The 21,036-nt window shown below is 44.9% G+C and overlaps 1 protein-coding gene across 1 annotated transcript; it reads right to left on the bottom strand.

The window, feature by feature from the left end:
- Positions 1–1,302: 1,302 nt before the first annotated feature.
- On the bottom strand, positions 1,303–20,931 carry rnf216 (ring finger protein 216). Its single transcript, XM_004560739.3, has 17 exons — positions 20,784–20,931; positions 19,637–19,770; positions 18,628–18,758; positions 17,173–18,522; positions 16,942–17,018; positions 15,850–15,958; positions 14,805–14,966; positions 14,607–14,715; positions 14,349–14,482; positions 12,984–13,034; positions 11,616–11,753; positions 11,064–11,212; positions 9,658–9,736; positions 3,798–3,895; positions 3,092–3,314; positions 2,631–2,700; positions 1,303–2,207 (listed from the first exon to the last, which is right to left on the bottom strand). Exons 2-17 carry the CDS (start codon positions 19,701–19,703, stop codon positions 1,816–1,818), a joined length of 3,339 nt encoding a protein of 1,112 aa, XP_004560796.2. The 5' UTR covers positions 19,704–19,770; positions 20,784–20,931; the 3' UTR covers positions 1,303–1,815.
- Between the last annotated feature and the right edge of the window lie 105 nt (positions 20,932–21,036).

Genomic DNA, 21,036 nt, shown 5'->3' with positions numbered 1-21,036 from the left:
ACTTTTCAGTATGTTTGCTATACTTGTGTACTTACACTTTCCTCTAATACTGTAAAAAGCAATGCCTCCATCCATGACAGTGTTTCAATCATAATACCAGGGTAACTATTGAGAGCTTGAATTGTGTAAGTGACAGCATCGACTGCGTTGCCAGAAATCTCCTTTATTCAATCTAATCATGTCAGCTAAGCCCGCCCTTTGTTGTTTGAATTAAATGAGTCATTAGGAGATAATTCCCTTTAATGCTATCCAACTGTAATCCATGACCCACACGCTCTTCTGGCAAGCCCTGGGGTGTCTTTGGGGACTAGAAAAGAATAGAGTAGAATAGGATTTCTAATTAAAAGAAAAGATTGTTTCTCAGGGATTCAAACTCATGATGCCGGCAGCAGTGACAGTCGGGATGAATTCTTACAGGCTCTGAGGTCAGGGCTAACAGAGGGTGGCCACAGCAGTCATGGGGTTAGCTGGAAACAATGAATCTTTGAAGGTACAGTCCAGTGAGTTTACACATTAGTCAGTCATCATGAAGGCATCACTCAGCTTGTAAAAATAGCACATGGTGTTATGAACAGTGACCCCCCCTCCCCCTGTCTTTGGAAAGGCTTTTTAATCACATCTGGAAACTAAACTGATGATGTCACAGTGATGTCAGCAGAGCTTCTTTTTTTTTTTTAGTTCATTAGTATAATAAAAGCGCTCAGTTATTTTAGCTCAGATGGAGTTAAAAAAAAGGTTTCAAATAACTTTAGCTATATGAAGAAGAAAGAAAAAACCTAAAATGATGCAATCATGCGTGAACGTGAATTTGAGTGAACGACCCAAAAACGACAAACGTCTGTGAGCCTCATTTACATGATTCAATTCATGTCGGCTTGGCTGGTTTAAGATGAAGAGTCTGATTAAAGTCTAATTCCAGCTCTCGAAGTCTGTCTCCCACCACCCATGACTAAAACCATTAGGACCCCCAGGCTAAAATGGAGCTTTGCTGTTTGCTAGTGTGCACGCAGAAATAAGAAGACAGCAAAGTGTGTGCTGCAAAGTGATTTGTCACACTTGCAGCACGCTTGGCTGAACAAAGGAGTCCCCTCTGCAACATCACAAAGCCCGGCTGTCGCGACACGGCGATTGGTGGAAAACAGTCCGTCTGTCATGTGATTGGCGCATAGCCCTGAGGCGGGGTGGGGGCTCAGTTATCATGAGTCAGCCCCTTTTTCTGCATGAGCTGAAGGAGGAAGGAGGGGGTGAAAGAGAGGCTCAGACAGAGAGAAATGTCTCCCAACATCGGCTTTGCAGCAGGTCTTAAAAATGCGAACAGAGGACTTTATTAAAAAGTTTGCAGTCTCACATGTTACACAAAAGATACAGAGCAAATGCTAACAATGTTTTTTTAATTTTCCGCTTTTATTACTCAAAAATATCTGTATAAACGGGAAAGAAATTGCCTCAAGATTCTCAACTGTCCGTGAACATTTTAACGAAAACAAAAAAAAGGTGGAAAAGAGTAACAAGAGGATCTCGCCATTATTGAAGCCCAAAATCAACACGAGAAGGCAAAAGTATCTGAAAGTGTGTTTGTGATTCTCTAAAAACGCACTTTCAGTGTGTTTTTCTTTATTTGAATTGATAAGGAGAGGCTAGCTCGCAGAGCTATCAAAACGGATGAAAACACTAGAATGAAAAACAATAATGCACAATAAAAGGAACGAAAAATAATAATCAGACGGGGGAAAACTTTACTGAAATACTGTAGTGAGGGTACATGAGTGTGTGTGCAGGGGCACACCGGGTCAAAGCAGGATTCACGCCATCGCGTTAGAAGCGTCTGTAGTAGCGGTGCGGTGGCCCGTAGTGCATCGGCATGTCCATCACATCCATGTTGTGCTGATGAAGGTTGAAGGGACCGGGGTTGTGGTGGTGATGGTGGTGGTTGTTGTTGTTGTTATTGTTCAAGGGTGGGAGGTGCTGCAGCGGGGGCACGTAGGGCGCCGGGCGAAGCCGCGGCATGATCACCTGGGGGTAGTGCGGCGGTGGCGCCGGTGGGTAGCGGGGACGCGGAGGGACGAAAAGGGGAGCTTGCACTGCCTGGGGCAGAGGAGCGGGCGGGGGGTTGGGTATGGGTGGGTTTTCTGCAGGTGGACCGACACGGGGCCGCTTGGTGTCTGCGACGGGCTCCGGTGGTGGGCCGACTCTCTTCCCTGAATTATCTGAGAGGAGAATGAAAATAAATAAAAGGATCGGTGAGGTGCACAGCAGGATCAAATGTTTCCCTCACGCCTATCCTTCACATAAACCACACACAGGAAACACTCATGCAACTGCTGCCAGCACGCCTGAATAAATAATAGTCAAAGGGATGAAGAGGAAACACCGGAGAGGAACAGTGTTGTCGTGGCAGTGCCACAGTTTCCTGCCAAAGAACATAATTCACTGCAAACTGAGCGATTAATAGCAGTTTGATGAGTGCCAACATTATTTAATATGTTATTATTATTAGGGGCTTTTTGCTGTTATTATATAGTGCAGTGAAGAAAAAAGTGGGGCGGAGAGACACAGCAAAACCGCTGCACTCAGCCTGACGGCGTATGAGTTAAAGCTCATCGTTTTCAGAGCATGTTTTTGTGACTGACCTGTGCACTTCTTATTCAGCTCCGCCTCCCCTTCCTTCTGGATCTCCTGAATGATTCGCTCGTCATCTTGCTGTAAAAACACAACACACAGAGAAGTTGACACATTTCCAAAAACGCTGTTGCCATTATTACTTGACCTTAAACGACTGAGCTGGTTCGTGTGTTAAACGGTCGTTAACCTGCAGGTCTGCATTATGTAGTTCCCTAAACCAAACTATTTCTAGTAGCTAGAGTTCGCTTTACTTCCTGCTCTGTGCTACAAGTGACCGAGGACATCAGAGGATGAGCTGGAGCTTCTCCAGCTCATTAACTGACTGGAAACTAAAGGCTGCCTGTTGGTTGCCAGTGATTCTGTAGCCAGGCCGCTGTGGGCAGCCACGGCCTCAGATGGTCAAGGTCAAAGTGCAGTGGGAAACACAACAAGAATCAAGATCTGTGAGAGTTTTGAGTTTTGAGCGCACCGTGGGGTCGGTCCAGAGGGAGCACTTGCGGCAGTGGCGGCAGGGAGCGCCGGGAGACCGGGCGTGCTGGCAGAAGTGGTTATAGCCGGTGATGGGCTCTCGGCAGAGGTAGCACATGAAGCTGCCGCAGCGGCACGACATCCGGTTGCAGCCCTCCGATTTGACCAGGCCCGTCCCACACTTGACGCACTTCCTCACCCGAGCTGCCGTCATGCGCTCCTCGCTGCAGCACAGAGAAAGTTTAGGAAAATGTGACGAAAGAGGATCGGTTTTGGGATTTTCATTGAGAGACACACACACACACACACACACACACACACACACACACACACACACACACACACACAGTATAACAGAGACATTTTCTGTGAATGAACAGATCCTCTGGATGCAGCAGAACAAACTCCTGCTACTATGATTCCCTTTTAGTTTTGTCCTGTTAGAATCATCAGACCTCGATCCTCTGATCTGTCTACCAGGCCGCTTCCCGTCTCCTTCAGCGCCTGGAAGTAAGACGATCTGCGACCGGCTCAAAACAGGAAGCACTGCAGGAAGCAGCCGGCCTCTCAGTTTCCTCAAATGTTGTCCGGGAAACTGAAGTGTTTACCCAGCATCCTCTCTGGTAGATGTTAAATCTAGCTCTCCTCACATGTTAAATCTGAGCACCCTGTACATTACTGATGAAGGATTCCTGTGACCCACTTACAAGCGCACCCTCATGCGGATCTCGTCTCTCTCCAGGACCTCATCGCAGGTCTTCCCAACATGCTGCTTCCACTGGACGTGGCACTTTCGACAGCTCTCCTAAACAGAAGAAGAAGAAAAAAAAGACAGGAAGGGGATGTTGAGAAAGAGGGTGCTGCTTCTGTGCTTTTCTGATCAAAAGTCAGGAGATGCATCCACCCATAGTTTTCCCATTAATGCTGAGCAGGCGGTGTAAGTGGGTATTACACTGCAGTCAGAGTGTCTCCCACACACACATACACACACACCGCTGCCTCTGCTCAGCATGCTGCTGGTGCTGCCACTGCAGGGACTCGGGGCTTGCACGGTTAGGTGTGGCTCTCTCTCTGCATGACTGCAGCGAGAGCGCTCGCCGCTGACTGCTCGGTTGCCTAGAAACAACGACTCCAGGCTCCAACCTTTCTCCGTCTCCTCAGCCAAAAGCGCTAGGTTAAAGGGATGTTGGGGAGTGGCGGGGTGCAGGCGGCTCAAGACTCCCACTCTTCCTAACCCTTAGCTAAGTGGTGTCACCATAAATATTTGAGCCCCTCATCTAATATTAAACAGTGTGACAGCTGATGCAGCAAAGCATGATCCACATCTCCACCGCTGCTGCTGCTGCACCTTCCCTCTGTGTCCTGTGACCTCCTCACACATCCTCCTTTCACTGGGGGATTTTTTTTGTTATCATGCATGTAAGTCAGAGCTGATTTCACAATATTCAGTGGGACAGCTCTGCATGAGTAAGGTCAGCCAGAGGGTGGTGGGGGAGAATCTATGGTTTTGGTTGGTGCTTGAGTGATGAGCGCTCCCTAAAAAAAGGCACAAGATCTGGATCTAGTTTAGTTGTTTCTTCAAAAAGAGAAAAAAAACATTCTGAATAAAACTGATATAGAGATGAAAAGCACGGATTCAAACCATATGGAGGTTTGGGGTTCATTATGTCAATTATTATAAAGACCCAGTGACCTAATGGATAAGGCAACAGCGTGCGGGGCTCAGGATTGTGGATTCAAATCCCATCTGGACTACATTTTGTCAATTTCCCAACTGTGGAACTAATAAAAGTGATATTAACTTATCTAACTGAGGAGCAAAGACATTAGAAACACTGTGTGACACTGATCTTGTAACTTGTGTTCTGCTAATAAGCTAATAAGTTGCCAATAAGTCTCCCCGACAGCAGTGGTCTCCCAAGAAGATAACTGCAAAACTGGAACATCTCCGGGACCCCGAGAAAGTGTTTAAGATGCTGACTCAACCTGACACAACCAAGTCAAGAAAAGCCCAATCATCCACACACACAAAATATGATGTCTCAGCCGTCACAAAAACATGTTAATCTGCAGGCCGGCTGATGTAATCATGCAGACGAGTGAAAGCTAAAGAGGAAAATACCCCTATAGTCTGTAGTTAGAGAATAACTGTTAGAGATTACAGAAGCGGAATAAACAGGAAAAGCTCAGGTGGAAGAAATATTCTGCTTAAACCTCAAAAGAAAAGAGCCAGAGTGAGCATTCCTGGACTCAAGTGTCACAAAACCCCCCAAATCAAAACAAGAAAACGCCAGCTCACACAAAGCCAGACCAGGGCGAGAACGACAGAACGATGAGAGATCGCCCCCTAGTGGTGACATCGAGGCCAAGGAACGAGGAGAGCAGAGCGAGCGCGCCTGTCCGAGACCTGTTTGACAAGACACTGAAAACCAGGAACACACCTGAGTTCTTATAGTGCAGCTAAAAATACAGCTGCTGATGTCACAGCCAAACCTCGAAGGGGGTGTGTCGTCCACGCCTTCACTTACACACAAACACACACACAGGAAAGAAAAAGAAACGAAAAAAAAATTGAAGCAGGCTGAAATGTGACAGAGGTCACAGAGATAAACACACAGCAGCAGCACCACAAGTTTGTCTTTTTCACTCTCTCTGCATTCATTAATTCACACTCACTGCTCCTGCTATTTTTTCCCCAGCATGTTCCAGCTCGCCTTACTCCTTCATTCACTGCTCTCCTTTTCTGCATGCCACTCCCTAACAGCACCTCCTTCCTACTTTCATTCATATTTTGCGTCTCCTCTAAATCTTTTTCTTCTTCTCTTGCGGTGGACGCTACAGCAGCCCTTATAAGGATGTGCACAGCTTCTGATGGGCTTGTAAGGGGATGTGTGTGTCTGTCAGTGTGTGGCTTTTGCTGCAATCAAACTCGAGTGGCATTTCGAATGGCAGGAAGGAAGAGGTTAAACCTGACATGACAAGCCATAAGCTTGTTGCTTGCAAGCCCGTCACAGGACTTGCTCCTTTGAGAAAATTCATCTGATCTACAGGAACAGCAACACCAAGACTGCAGTGTACAGATTTGCACAGTGCTTCCACTTCCAGTGTCTCACATATCACATTCCTCAACAAGTAATCATGCACAGGCCGGGGACAAACCTGTGCAAATGTCCTCACAACCACATGTGGAATATGTTTGTGTAGGTCAGACAGAGCCAGGACAGATTGGGAGAAAGAAAAAAAACTGAAGGAGAGGACAGAATCTGGGTCAAATTTGATGAGAACCACATTTGAAATGGACGAGGAAGTGTGACCGACCAGTCAGAAACCAGTATGAGGGGAGTGGACAGTGTGGCTAGCCAATGAGACGGCGGTGTGGAAGAAGGCGGGTGGGCTTACGGAAGTGTGTCAGTTACATAATGAGGCCCCGCCCTGCTTGAGCGGGCTGTGGGGTAGACTGTACAGTGTGTGTGTATGGGAATAAAAAACACACACACGTGAAAACAAGAGAGGAATTAACACCTCAATATCACCCGTCTCTTATTAAACACTGGTGATAGTACCAGCGTGTGTGATGGGGGTTTCCAGGTAACAACACACATCCCAATTCTAAGTGGAAGTGGAAGCAGCTTTTTGCGGCATACATAAGCAAACATAACAGAGCTTAAACGTGCTGGCTTTAAAAGCTGACTGAATTTGCACTGCAGACGAATCACTGAGCAAGGATCAGACCCAGAGTTATCTGGAGCATGTCTAACTTTTACGTCTCTGGGTGTGTGTGTGAGCTTGTAATGAGGTGCAGCTGTGCAGTGATGCTGCAAGGCCAGCAACTGTAAGCCTATGGCTCCACCTACAGGCTGCTGGCAGGAATTGCATTGGATTTCTATTCTTCACTGCCTGAGGCGAAAATCTGCAACAAATGCAAGCATAATGCCGAGCCAAAAGGAGGCATCTGAGAGCCACGTGCTAATAGAGAAGCTATGGTAAAGACAAAACGCTACTGTGGAGCCACAAGTAAGAAGAACTAGTCCAGCTTGGGCCAAGTCAGCAGATGTAGGATTACAGAAGAGGTTTGCTATGGAGGAAAAACCCTGCTGGCACATGGAAAAGCTCAGGTGTAATTAAGAATCTGGTTAAAACCTCAGTTTTAGTTTCCTCCAAAGTTCCTATAAAATCTTTTAAAAAGGCCTCTGGGAAAGTTGATGCTGGAAACACCCTAAAATACCAAGGCAGCAGAAATGCTGAGGAGGATAACTCACATGACTCATTTCTTACTGTTTCAATGTGGTGTCTGCACTGCTTTGAGAGCCGTTTAAAGGGCAAACAAGTCTTACACTGATGTCTCACAGCCCTCTGAAACTAAAACAGGGTTTGCTCAAACACAAAGACAAAGTGCTGCTCTTGTATGAAAACAAATTAAAAAGTTAAGTATATCCCATTTTCAAAACAGAAAATGACAAAAAGGAAAAATATTTTACACTTTGGAAGAGACTTTTTAAATATGTGCTTACACCACAGGGACATGCTACACCATGAAACCAATTCACAACAACCTGTTTCACAAGCCTGAATATGAGAGCTACTGGCAGCTTCGGGCATTTAATAAAATATTTTTTCTCTTGACTTGTCTGAGTCCAGGTTCTGTGGGCAGCACTCTCAGCAGAGACACCCAGAGCACCCTCCTCTCCCAGCTCATCTAGGAGAGATTCAGTCTGTCCACTGTCCCTACTTCAGGGACTCCGCTCTTTAGGAGGTACCCAGAACACTTCACCTGTGAGGGGGTCCGGCATCCTAGTCAGATTTCCAAACAACCTCAACCTGCTACCTTTGCTGTGAATGACAGCTCTACCCAAACGCCTGCACTGCTCCCACTGTCCCTGATGACGAGCTCAGACTGCCTTCAGACGAAGCTAATTCCTGCTGCTTGTATTTGCGATCTCATTCGTTCATTCATTTGGTCATCCACTGTCACCAGAGCTTGTGACCACAGATCTGCTCAGTCACACAACAGTGCCTGTACAGATTGCGAGCTTTACAGTTTTACTAATGTTTATGTGCAATGCCGCCATCTTGGATTGTTCAATTGGGGCTGGTGGGGTTGCTTCAACTGGGAAGTCTGACTTGAAGGGCTGTTCAAGTCGAAAATTTCAATTGGGAACTTGGAAATTCTGACTTCAAACAGAACACACCAGAAGAACCATGTCCTCAGTCTTGGAGGTGCTAATTCGCCCCTCTCCACTTCACACTTGGCTGCAAACTGCCCCAGCACAAGCTGGAGGGGCTCGCCCGATGGAGCCAGAGAAACAACATGATCTGCAAAAAGCAGAGAGGTGATCCTGAGACCACCGAACTCGATACCATCGGCTGCACCTAGAAATGAAAACTTGTCTTTTCTTCAGAATCAGAATCAGAATACTTTATTGATCCCTGGGGGAAATTATTTTTTGTTACAGTGTTCTTGACCGTGTTTCTACAAGTCTCACAGACCTGATCTGTGCGGGCAAGATCCTGCAGTTTGCCTGCACTGTACAGACTGGCCTTCTGCCATGAAACTGGTTGAGCTCACCAGCTTTATAACCATGTTCTCCGTCCATTGGCTACCAATTGGTTTGAAAGCGATTGCACTACTCCTGCTTCTCTTTCTTCTGCTTGGTCTTTTAGCCTTTTTCTGTCAACTACTTTGTTAGCTTGCAGGTTTGATCTGTGTTTTTCATCATGTACATGTGCGATGTTTTGTTGGCCAGATTAAAATCTTCAAACGGCCCAAATCTGGCCCACGGGCCTTCAGTTTGACATGAAAATTGGAAGAATGCGAGCTCATCGGTTAATGAAGGGTTTGACCTTATACCACTGTGCGAGGAGTCACACATTTTTCTTGTATGGCTACTGACATAACCCCCTCCCAACTTCTCTCCTACCTTTGAGGGAATGCAAAGATAGCAGAGGTGTGTGTGTGTTTGCTTCTCTTTACAGTTGTGAGCAGGAGTGAGTGCGAGACGTTTACAGAAGCAGAGCTCACAGAAAAACAGAGGAAAACGGGAGGGTTGTATTTATGTGGGGAAAGGAGCGTGAATGAGCCTGTGTGTGTTTCTGCCAAATAATGAAGGTTTTTTTTTTGGCCTGGAATTTGTGCGACAACTCCGGCAGACAAAGAGCATCGCCTCCCCCTGCATTCCTCAGACAGAGGGAGGAGGCCCCGAGATAAACAGAGAGGGAGCCAGAGGTGGCGACCTCGCCACATGGAACGGTTCATCATTTCCAAAAGCTGCTCATCAATCTCTCCTCTGCCTCTCTCTCTTATGCATGTCGGGCTTCGTGTCCAGGCTGCACGGAGATGATTTATAGGTAGACACCATTTTGCTGTCACGACGCTCTGAATTATTCACGATTCAGTCGTCCACTCTTGGTTTGAAAATTTAGATTAGATCTTCTGTGCTGTAAGTACTCTTACCCAGGGTCACATCAGAAGATGTGCAGATGAGTGTCGACCTACTTTGGTGTACACTTCTTTGCGAGAGTGTTGAATTTACTTTATAAACAGAGAGAGAGCAGAAGAGCAGAACTCACCTTGCGGCACCGAGGGTTGGGACAGCTAAACAGAGACATGTCTTTGTCCAGCAACGCTGGGAAGTTGCAAAACGGACACCTGGAAGAGATCAGAGAGGAAAAATGAGCTACACAAAGCAGCCAGATCTTCAACATCCCACATTAGGAGAGACAAAGTGCTAATCATAAATAGGTTAGGCTGCAGCTAGCTATTATCAATCTGCGGACCATTTTCTCACGGCAATTTCTCTAAGCCCCCCTTCCTTTCGTTCTGTAAAAGTGAAGATGAACCATACTGAACATGAATCTCAGCTGACTGGCTTTTGCATTACAGCTGAAATATTTTCTACCGTTTCTGTTTGCATCACCTGATTTGAATTTCCACCCACCCATGTTGTCGTGTAGACTTTGAATCTACTCCTGATGCTTTGTGTTTGCTTTGAACACATGATTAGCCCATGAGCCCAAGTTCTAGCCAATATTTTAAAAGTTTGATTTTTTTAATGAAAATTTTACATTTTCAATAAAGGCTGGAGGCCACTTCTGCAAAATGACAGGGGGCTCAGCAGCCAGTTATTAAAAAAATAACTGATTATCATTTATCATGATTGAATTTCATTCAGTTATATTTTCATAGCACTGAATCACAACAGTTGCCTCGAGGCGCTTGGTAAGACCCTGCAATAGGACAGAGAAAACCCCAACGAAACAAATCAAACGACCCCCTCAAAGCAAGCACTTGGCGACAGTGAGAAGGAAAAACTCCCTTTTAACAGGAAGAAACCTCCGGCAGGACGAGGCTCAGGGACGGGTGGCCGTCTGCCAGTTGGGGCAAGGAGAAGGAGACAGACAGAGAGCCAGAGATTAGTAATAACTGATGACTGCATGCAGAGGTGTGTATAAACAGAGTGAGTGTGAAAAAAGGTGAGTGAAGAACACACACTTGCAGTGCATCATGGGAAGCAGCCTAGGCTTATTGCAGCATGGTCACCAGGGTCACCTGAAGCCCTAACTACAAGCTTTATCTAAAAGGAAAGTCTTAAGCCTAATCTTAAAAGTAGAGAGGTTGAATCCAAACTGGGAGCTGGTTTCACAGAAGAGGGGCCTGAAAGTTGAAGGCTCTGCCTCCCATTTTATTTTCAAATATCCTAGAAACCACAAGTAAACCAGCGGTCTGAGAGCGCTCTGTTGAGGTGGAATGGTACTGTGACGTCTTTAAGATAAGACAGGGTCTAATTATTCAAGGCCATAATTCTATCCATCTGTAAACATTGCTGGAATCTCTTTATTCAATTTTATTAAGTCAATTAAAAATCTGTTTGTGGACAAACTGGCACCTCGAGTTATCAGTTACTTTATTATACCTATAAATCTGGGAGCAAAGAAAAGCAGAACCCAGCTACAGAGCTACCCCCACACACACTTACCTCACTAACTCATCTGCACAGGTGGCAGCAACCGCCTCCTCCGCCTGCCTCTCGTAATATTTACACAGTATATTCTCTGGTAGGACCTTCTCCAGCTCACACACAGGGTAGGAGCACGGGCAGCCCCCCTCCATGCAGCTCAGGTCCGACTACAAGAAGAGGACGGAGCGCGACTTCATTACAGAGCAGAGACGCTGCACGTTCACAGCCACCTCCAGTTTAACTGACCATTATTATGACACATTATTAGGTACAACAGTGCGCTCAGATGAGGCGGATGAAAAACACGACAACCTTTTATGCAATACAGGATACACCAGTACCAGCAACAAGGCACCTAATAAATGGGAAAGTCTTTATTTTCACAATAATACATGGACAACAAACATTGATGATATGCGAAATCTGTGCCCCAGCTCATATTCAATCTTGACATTTATTTGACAGCTCATCACTCAAAGAGGTGTGTATTATTATGGGATTAGTCAATTATAGTTGCCAAGCAACATTACCAGTTAAGTCGTATTGAAAACAGAAAATGTCTGCGTGTACCTTCCCAGAGCCGAACACCGCCTCCTGAGCGTATTTGACCAGGCACTCTTTACAGAACAGGTGACCGTCCGAACACTGCGTCATCTTCTCAAAAGCAAACTCCCCAAAACAGCAGCCACACTCTATCAGCTGACCATCCTGGAAAAACAATCGGAACACATCATAAGTCAAAAACCTCACATTATGCAGAAAATCCTGACAATATCTAAAATGAACCTCGAATGAAACCAGCACATTCTGCAAGCTAACAAGTTTTATACTGGATTTATTATGATTATTTCTGAAATAGAGAATATGAGGCAAAAACAGACATCGTAGAATTCTAAAAAGCTTAAATTTCAGTATTTTGTACCACAAAAGACCACATTTATTCTTCAACACAATCTGAGCTCTCTTAGGCAGCTTTCTTGTCATTTCTTTAAGTCATCTTCAGGAATAGTTCTCCAGGTTTCTTTAAGGACATTCAAAGCTCTTCTTTGGATGCTGACTGCCTTTTGTTTCAATCCATGACTGATACTTTCCATTGTGTGGTTTTATATCTAGGTTTATTTAACTGCATTGCTGGTGTGTTTGGGATCACTGTCATGCTGAAAGGTTAACTGTTTCAGGTTAGATACTGAGTAAGATCCTCAATAGTTTCTCAACAGCCACCCTTCCACAAAGACCATTTCTGATGAACCTTCAGTGGATTAGTTGGATCTCTCAGGTCCTGTGTCAGATCCTTGCTTATGTCTTCAGGACACGACTTTCAGACACTGAAATCTGCTGTAGATACTTCTTTAGACCTACCACTTCTTCTTTCATCCTCCACTTCTCCAGTTTCCGCACTGCTGACCAAGCCAAGCTAGACAAGCTTTCAGGTAATACTTTGGGAATCATGTTATATTCAATTTTATGCCTGTCAAACTGTGTTGTAGGTATTTAGCATTTTTAGCAGATTCAGCGAAAGAAATGGGAACAAATAAGTTTTTTGTGACAGGCTGCTGGTAAAAAATTGGCTAAAGATACAATATAAAACTGGTTCTAAGCAAAGTTATCTGTTATGTGTAGGCACAGCACTGGTGTCACAGAAGCTGCCTTATTATCATTATCATTATTATTAATACTATTATTATTGTTGTTTAAAAGCTTGATTGAAATGAGTGAAAAGGCAGCCAAATATCCAAAGAAAAAATGTAAGAGCTTTTTAAAGCCGCAAAACCACGTTAATTAAAAAAAACAAAAACAAACGTCTGGCTCCTTGGCAACACTATAAAAAGAAATGAGGGGTGTCTCAAGACTTATTCACAGCACAGTGTTATCTGGAAACATCACTGAAAAGCCACTTTAGACTGAATCAACAGATAGAGTCCTATAGATGAATCCTACCTTTTTATACTCATCTTCATTGACCTGAAGAGCAAGGAGGAAGTCCTCATGCTGGGGGGGGGGGGAGAGAGAGAGAGAGAGAGAGAGAGAGAGAGAGAGAGAGACAGAGAGAGAGAGAGAGAGAGAGCGGGGCAGTCGATTAATTGGTGAAGATCGGGCGCATGAGGTAAGCTGTAAGTCAACATTGCAGAGAGTGACCTGAAAACAGAGAGTCCCTGGGACTGAACCGGCTCCGCTGCTGGGTGTATGATGCCATGGGTGTATGCTAATTTAGCTACTGACTGTGCCTAAGTTTGACTAACATATTCACCCTACTAAGTGCTTGAAATCTAAATGACTGAACATTAGCCTCAGAAACCTCTGTATTCCATGTTATGCAGCACATCACAAGGTTATCAACAGTTGCGAAGCAGCTCTATGCAACATATCCAATCATTATAATTGTTCTATTCGCTGAAGCAAGGCGCCTTTAATATACTGAGCAGCACCACATTATTCCCTGGTCTTCGAACAAATGCAGCTTCTAACAGTGGAGTTGTCCAATTAGTAACTTAAATCTTCAAGCGGCAGATAAATACAACCGCCTGTGCAAGGCAAGAAATTATCATCATGAAGCTGACTGCACAATATGAAGCTCCAGACTAGTTCCTATATGCTTCAGTTTCACTATGCAGTTCTATCACCTGCTAAATGGTTAATGGCACAAACAAAATAGGGAGAGGATAGCTACTGGTGGCAACCACAGACAGGGGAAATAGCAGACAGTGGAAACTCTACTCAGCAAAAAAAATAAATAAATAAATAAAAGGCCTGGTAAACAGAAGCAAAGAAGGTGAAAGAGACCTAATAAAAACAAGAAGGAGCTTTGGATACTGGATGGAGAGACCTCCAGGACATGAGAGGGATTTAAAGCAACATAATTAGCCCCATATACCCGACTGCTTTAAAAGCCAAAGCTATCCAGTCTTTGAGACAATGGTGCAGGGTGGGGAAGGGTACAGTGGGAAAAGCTAGAAAGAGTGCTTGCTATACAAATGAGTTACTGCATTAGAAAGCTACTGTTTAGATAAGTGAAGTATATCATTATCTGTTAAAAAATGAAGGCTTATAGAGTTCAGGGTTTTCTTGCACAGAGGAATTCTTGGTGCAGAAAACAAAGAGGTTTTTACACAGCCATAAACACCCCCGTAAGGAATGTAAGGTAACACAGACTTGCTGCCTTTATACTCCATGAACCAATTATGGTTGTTGTGCTCAGTTCACTCCGCCACCCCCCACATAGGGCCATTCTGGGCTATAAAAATCGTGATAAATGCAACACTGAAGGAAAACAGAGTGCCCGAGTGAGTGTATTTGTGTGTGTACCTCTGCCCATTCCTTTGCCTTCTGCTGATAGAACGAAAGCTCCTTCTGCACAGATGCCTCCAGACTGCTGTATGTCCTACAGTACCGACGGTCATTCTCCAAGAAGTACATCCTCTTGTCAAACTTAACCGAACCTGGCGGACAAGGAAGAAACCAGTTACTGAGAGTTTCCAGTGGCTTGTGAAAGCAATTTCTGAATGTGCAAAAGAGCAATAAGTAAAAGATGCAAAAACAGGTGCATGCTAAAAGTTTTCTCACCGTACTCAAAGTGGAAATCGACGTAGCAGCGTTCCGAGGTCCTGCTCCGTCGTTTCTTTCCCGACGGGTCCCCTGACTCTTGCCACTTCTTCAGAGCTTCACATAAGGCCTGGGAGGAAGAGCGAGGGAGAGTTGAAAGGTACGACAGCAAAGAAGACAGAGGAGGCATGGTGTGCTCTCAGATGGGACTTTAGGTACCTTGCGTGTGATTGCATAGTGTCCCTTCAGGGCGTTGAGAGCCCATTTAATGTCCTGACAGCTGAGCATCCTGAAATCTGCCATGAGCAAGTCAGCGGCCTGCATCACAACTTCAGGTCCCACTGCGCCCAGCTTGCCATAATCAAACAAGTCCTCGGTCACCTGAAAGATCGCAAACATGAAAACAGAAACACACATTAATATACGATTCACAGATTATATGAAGCTGTAGTCAGTGATCGGCTTGAGTGGAAAGGTAAAATAAATAAATATCGGTAAACCTCCAGCACTTAAAAGTCAATTCAACAATGAAAAATTGCAGTGTTTACTTGAACTAACAGCTACACCCTGACACAGGCAGTCATAGCTAATAGCTGTCTGCTAGGCCTCACCTCCACCTATTTGTATCACTGATGTGAACCTATTCCCTACATTTACATCGGAGGAGACGTCTGGGACATTTTTATTATAATAATCTCAAAAATAAAAAGGCCTACTCTGAGATACATCCATAAGGATAGTCCCTCAGTTTTGCTTCTATTACTTCTGAAGTCCACGAATTGGTAGATATTAGGGTCTGATTGTTGCAGTTAGCTAATAACTTAGCACTCAACCCTTTGGTCTTAATATAATCACTTCTGACATCAAAATACCCCCAAAGAACATAGACAGTCTATATTTACATACAGCATGATTTATTTCTTTTAATTTGGTTACTAGACGGAGCCTCAGCACATCCATTCCATCATTCTACATCAACACTCTTTAACCACATTATAGACATAATCTGATACCAGAAATAGTTCCATTAGAAACTATAATGGTCTGCTCAGCTTGAATTCATGTAACGAGGAACCACGTCGCCGTTATTAATTTGTATCTACACTTTACATAACTGTCCTAAAAGGGCTTTTAAACCCTGACCCACACTGCGAGATCCTAGCTTACGTTGCACTTTTTACTGATTGAAATTCTACTGTTTGCACATTAACACCATTTACACACATTTTCTGTGCATCTAACACGCACACACAAAGACACCTGCCTCATTTTGGGTGCCACCAGACTCTAGTAGGATGCTGGTGGGAGCTGATGTGGCCGCTGCCGTGTCTTTCCTCGGATAATCTTGAGTCTCCAACAGCAGGTTACAGATACTGGGAACAGAGCAGAGGGAAGGGGGGCTGCATGTGTACAAGCTCTCACAAACATTCACACAGTTACAACTGCGCACAGTTGGCAATCATTTCATATGTGACCACCTACACCTGTCTTTATGACGCTGTGTAACATACAAGCTAAAACAGAATGCAATAATTTGCAAATCCTTTCAAAGGATAAAGGTACTACCAGAGAGTTAGAGACTGTATTGCTGACAAATATCAAGAAAACTGAGAAAAATTGTTATACTATCAGTCCAGAGGCCAAAAACTCTTGACCCCGGGCTCTTTGAAGACAGACTGAGGAAAAGGGGAAAACTGCCCTGTGATCAGACCAATCAGTAACTATCTTTACCGTGTACTCTGCACTAAAGCAAAGAGTTTAAATCAGCTTTTTTAAATGTTATCTTTTTTGTCAGGTAAAGTTCAAATAGAGGTGGTTAAAATCATAACACAATGAACACGTCCATATGAGTAAAAGTTATATTTAAAAAATCAAGACCCAAGAGCCGTGACGATACAGACGTACATATATGAAGGCATCACTAATACTGGAGAAGGTTCTGCTTATTTTAGCTAGATAATGGGAAACCACATGTTGCACAAAAATGATATATTATACATGTAACCACTTGAAATTGCAGCTTAGTATCCAAAAACTTGCAAATTGCTGATAAAAGAAGAAATGACACAAAAGAGAGGCAGATTTGACCTTGTCCCATCTTTTTCTGAATGTGTTCTTGGCATAAATTCCAAATAAACTTGTGTATTTAAAGGAAATACAATTTCTCAGTTTCATCATTTCTTTTTTCATTTGAACTATTTTGAATTAATCACAGACTTTATATGACTTGCAAATCACTGCATTCTGTTTTAAAATTCACATGTGGCACATTGCTTCGAACATGGTTACCCAACAAGATATAGGTATCTATTTTAAAGCTCTACGTTAAGGTTAAATTAGATAAGATGATTCTTACACATTCAAGTCTTTCACATTATTCTTTTGGATCAGTTCTGCTACATAGGTTTCTTGGACGTCGGGGAGTAGATCCAACTGTAGAGGATATTCAAAAAGTTGAGGAGAGCATGGCCGGAAAGAAGAATGGGGTTGGAACGGATGAAATGCGAGACAACACAGCACAATTACACTCATTTAACTTTATAACAGATAAAAGAGATGCAAACAATTTTCGTAATGAGATACTCACAACACCATTGATAAGGGCTCTAACGTGAGGCTGGTGCTCTGGTCTCTCCTGTTGTGCGGAGGGTCCAGGCCTTGCATCCTCTATCTGGGGAATGTCCTCTGGTGCTGGAGGCACTGCGACCAGATTAAGTCTTTCGGGGTTCTGACCCAGAATAAGTCGTGCTTCTTCTCTGTTGTGTGGGACTGAAGCTGCGGGAGCGGGAGGAGCTGGAGGAGCAGGAGGAAGGTTAGAGTTCACACCAGGTACCCTAATGTTAAGTCTGTTGGCTGGCTGAAGCAGACCCGAGGGACCAGCCTGAGCTGGAGGGTTTGGAAGGGCATTTTTGGGTGCCTGGCTCCCCAGGATGATCCGGTGACCTGCTTCTGGAGGACCCAGTCTCTCTGGGGCTGCAGCTATTAGAACTGCAGGGGGCATCCCTGGTATAACCTGAGGGGGTTGAGGAGGCTGGGCCGCAGCCTGGGCAGGGGCCTGAGCCAAGGGCTGCGGCTCAATCTGAATGAGATTGCCCCGCATTCGAGTGACTGGCACAGGCTGCAGCAGACCCTGGGGCTGGGTTATTAGAGCCGAAGCTTGATTTGGCTGTGGGGGAAGAACAACTAGCTTCACCTCCTTCAACTGGATGAGGTGGGGCTGCACTGGCACTGTTCCACCAGACTGGAACAGTGAAGTACTAGGCTGAGGGTGCGTCCGTATACGAGATGGAGGATGTGCAGACGAAGTACTGGCCTGAGGATTGTCTTGCGTAAGGCTACTCGTGCTAGCCTTTACTTGAGTCTTTGTAGAAGAACTTGAAGCAGTCACTGCAGCAGCACTAATATAGTGTGTGGCACTGGCAGAGGAGTTCGCGTGATGCTCCAACCGTAACTGTGCTGAGGAGCCAGGTTGTGGATGCGCGAGTCCAGATGTGCTAGGCTGAGGCTGGACAAGCATTTGTTCAGGTACTTGTGCAGGTATTCTGGATGAGATGGTGTTGGCCTTGGCATTTGTGGAGGTAGATGGGGTGTGGACAGAAGAAATTGCATGGAGCTCCCCACTTGTGTCTGCTGATGTACCGTTGTGCTGCTGTGAGTTTATGGTCGGTTTTGGCTGGGAGAGTGATGAAGGGCCGAGATCCAGCAGTGTGTTTCCAGATGTGCTCGAGTGCGCCGGAAACTGTACTTTAATGGCTGCTTGGGGAGACGTGGTTCCCTTGGCATCTCTGGAGGTAGAGGGGGCACAGGCAGGGACTGGGTCCAGTGTGGAAACCCCAGAAGATGCGCTACTTTGACTTACAACTTTAATTGGGTTGTGCGAGGCCCCGCTCCATTTCGCCGCTGGGCGGATCACGTGTCTGCGCGCAGGCATTAGCGGCTGAAGAGAGCAGAAAGAATCCCAGAAAAATGTATTCAAACATATATAAATAAGTCTCAAGTGACATACACGAAGAAAGGTTCAAGAATAATCTGCATCAGTTACCTCCAGTATGCTGACATCGTCGTCATCTGCATCGTCCGGGACCAAAACGGGACTGCTCGGTACAAGAGTCACAGGCTCTTCATCCGAGTCATCAGAAATAGTGATGAGCTCTCTCAAATGAGAGCGCGAGCCTGCACAGACACACGCACAGTGGAGTTATTAAACGATGCATTTACAGGGGATGTAAAAAGGGACATTCACTGCATCGTGTAGAAATTTAAGACAAAGGAGATGAGCGATTGCAACATGAGCCAATGCTGAATTTCTTTGCAGAAACCGTTAGTTCATCAGACAACTAGCTGAGGTGCTGAAAATAATCTGCACTTTTGCACTTCCTCCTAAAAAGTACAAAACACGAGGTTTATATGCGTGTGTGCAACAGGTCAAATACACGAAAGTGGCTGGACCTCTCAGAGCATAAGCAGAACATTTACATCTTAAAACGTGAAGCTCTGCAAGGCAAGATATTCGAGCACATTTTGATAATTGTTTTTAGGTTTTTATTAACATACTGTTACTAACCTGAAGTTTATAAAGGTGCTGACGGGTTTATTAGACCAGCAAATTATTTTTTTATGTAGTTATGGAGCATCTGTTGCACTTTTTACACTGTTACAACAAATGCATGTACTATGCATGTCTGTGACTTCTCTCTGTGTACTCCAGCTTCCTCCCACAGAGCAAAACATGCTTGGTGTAGCAAGGCTGACTTACAATTCTAAATTGACCATAAAGCTTGATTTAGACTTCTGGTTGAGATTTATGGAAGGAGTTGAATTGGAGTGTTAGTGTGAATGGTTGTCTGCCTCTATGTGTTAGCTCTGCAACAGACTGGTGACCATTCCAGGGTCTACCTTGCCACAGATGCGAAAGGCTCTAGCCCTTTCCTTGGCCCTAACTTGGACAAGTGGAAGCAAGCAAATGGATAGATGCATAAAAACAATAATCATATATCCTGGAGACAGACAATTGTGTCTACATGCATGCCGGTGCGGATGTGAAGTCTCACCTTGGCTGCGGTGAACGTTGAAGCTTGCCAGGTGAATGACCTCATCATCGCTGCCTCCATCTGCCATTGTGAAACTACACTTAGCAGCTCCCTGAATCAGCCCACATACACAATCACTGCTCAATCAGTAACATCTACACCCACACACACAGACACACACATACAGAGAGTTATGTTTCCATCAGAGGACATTATATACACACGCATTACTTTCCTGGAGATTTACCATAACCATAATCACTGCCTTTTAAACCCTTACCACAAACAAACTCTTGAAATGAAAATAGATTCGTGTTATGGGAACTTGTTTTATTTTATTTTTCTCGTAAAAAGGAGGCAAGTCCCTTCAATGTGACTTTTTATAACCATTAATTTCTATCGTTAGAATGTCTATGTATGACACGCGCACAACAACACTATCACCCTGCTGGTATTCCCCTGGAATCCAGCAAATGGTTTCAGTTTAACATCTGTCACATTTACAGAAAACGAGGAGAGCTGGACTCCACCCTGAGAACACAACTAATCTAATCGCACAGACTACTAAAGACTCAGGAGCACGTTAGTGACTCCCCCAAACACGTTACTAGAGAGAACTCAACAAAGACGGAAGCTCCACGGGGAAACAGAATGCGGAGTTGGGCTCATTTAAATCACCACCGACGAATAACATTAGCGCTACCACTGATGTGTTCGCCGGCACAGTCGTGTAAACAAATATGTGCTAACGACCTGTATCGGCTTTACTTGCGGGCGCAGCTCTGATCGTCCTCGATCTGATCAAAGGTGGCACAAATCTTGTGTTGTTAAAACAGGACACGCTAACCCAGCGAGAAGCTGCCTGTACACGTCCCCCGCACTTGCACCGCTTTCCCCGCCGTGACATTAGGTTTAACATGGCCCTTTTAGCATCAAGTTTAAGGCGGTGTTTGAAAACAAGCATCCCATCATGGCTATCGATCATTTCCGCTGACACAAACAGAACAAACTGCTCTTAGCCAAGCTAGCATTCGTTAGCTTGGCTGGCTAGCTAGCCAGACTAGTTAGCTGACTTGTGCGAGGCTTCCTGTCCACAGAACCGCTTCAAACAGTCCCCACACGGCTCGAAGTCACAACACGAGAATATCTATGTAGAAAAGTACTATACCGCAGCTCCGTCTTGGTTCATGAGTACAATACGTCTTCTTGGTCAAGTGACAAACCGTGAATAACGAAACAAACTGCCAAAACAAGAAGAGCAGAGACGTCACGACGTTAAAAACACCCAGTCACCACGTTCAGAAGGCCCGTGGGAAATGTAGTCCCACCCACACTTGCCTGATTCTTCACCAAGCGTTAAGTCCAAGATACAAACGTATCATTCTGTCGCGAAATACAGGTTATCTACTGCGTGAGGTATT

This window comes from Maylandia zebra, linkage group LG4, assembly GCF_041146795.1.
Source record: "Maylandia zebra isolate NMK-2024a linkage group LG4, Mzebra_GT3a, whole genome shotgun sequence".
Classification (NCBI taxonomy): Eukaryota; Metazoa; Chordata; class Actinopteri; order Cichliformes; family Cichlidae; genus Maylandia; species Maylandia zebra.
This window is presented reverse-complemented; position numbering and strand designations above follow the sequence as displayed.

Bases quoted from the DNA above. Each gene is read 5' to 3' on its own strand.
- rnf216 (XM_004560739.3), bottom strand. From the start codon at position 19,703: ATGGCAGATGGAGGCAGCGATGATGAGGTCATTCACCTGGCAAGCTTC. The intron at 18,759-19,636 runs GTGAGACTTCAC...GTGTCTGTGCAG, and splicing joins CAACGTTCACCGCAGCCAAG to GCTCGCGCTCTCATTTGAGA. The intron at 2,208-2,630 runs GTCAGTCACAAA...TTCTCCTCTCAG, and splicing joins GCTGAATAAGAAGTGCACAG to ATAATTCAGGGAAGAGAGTC.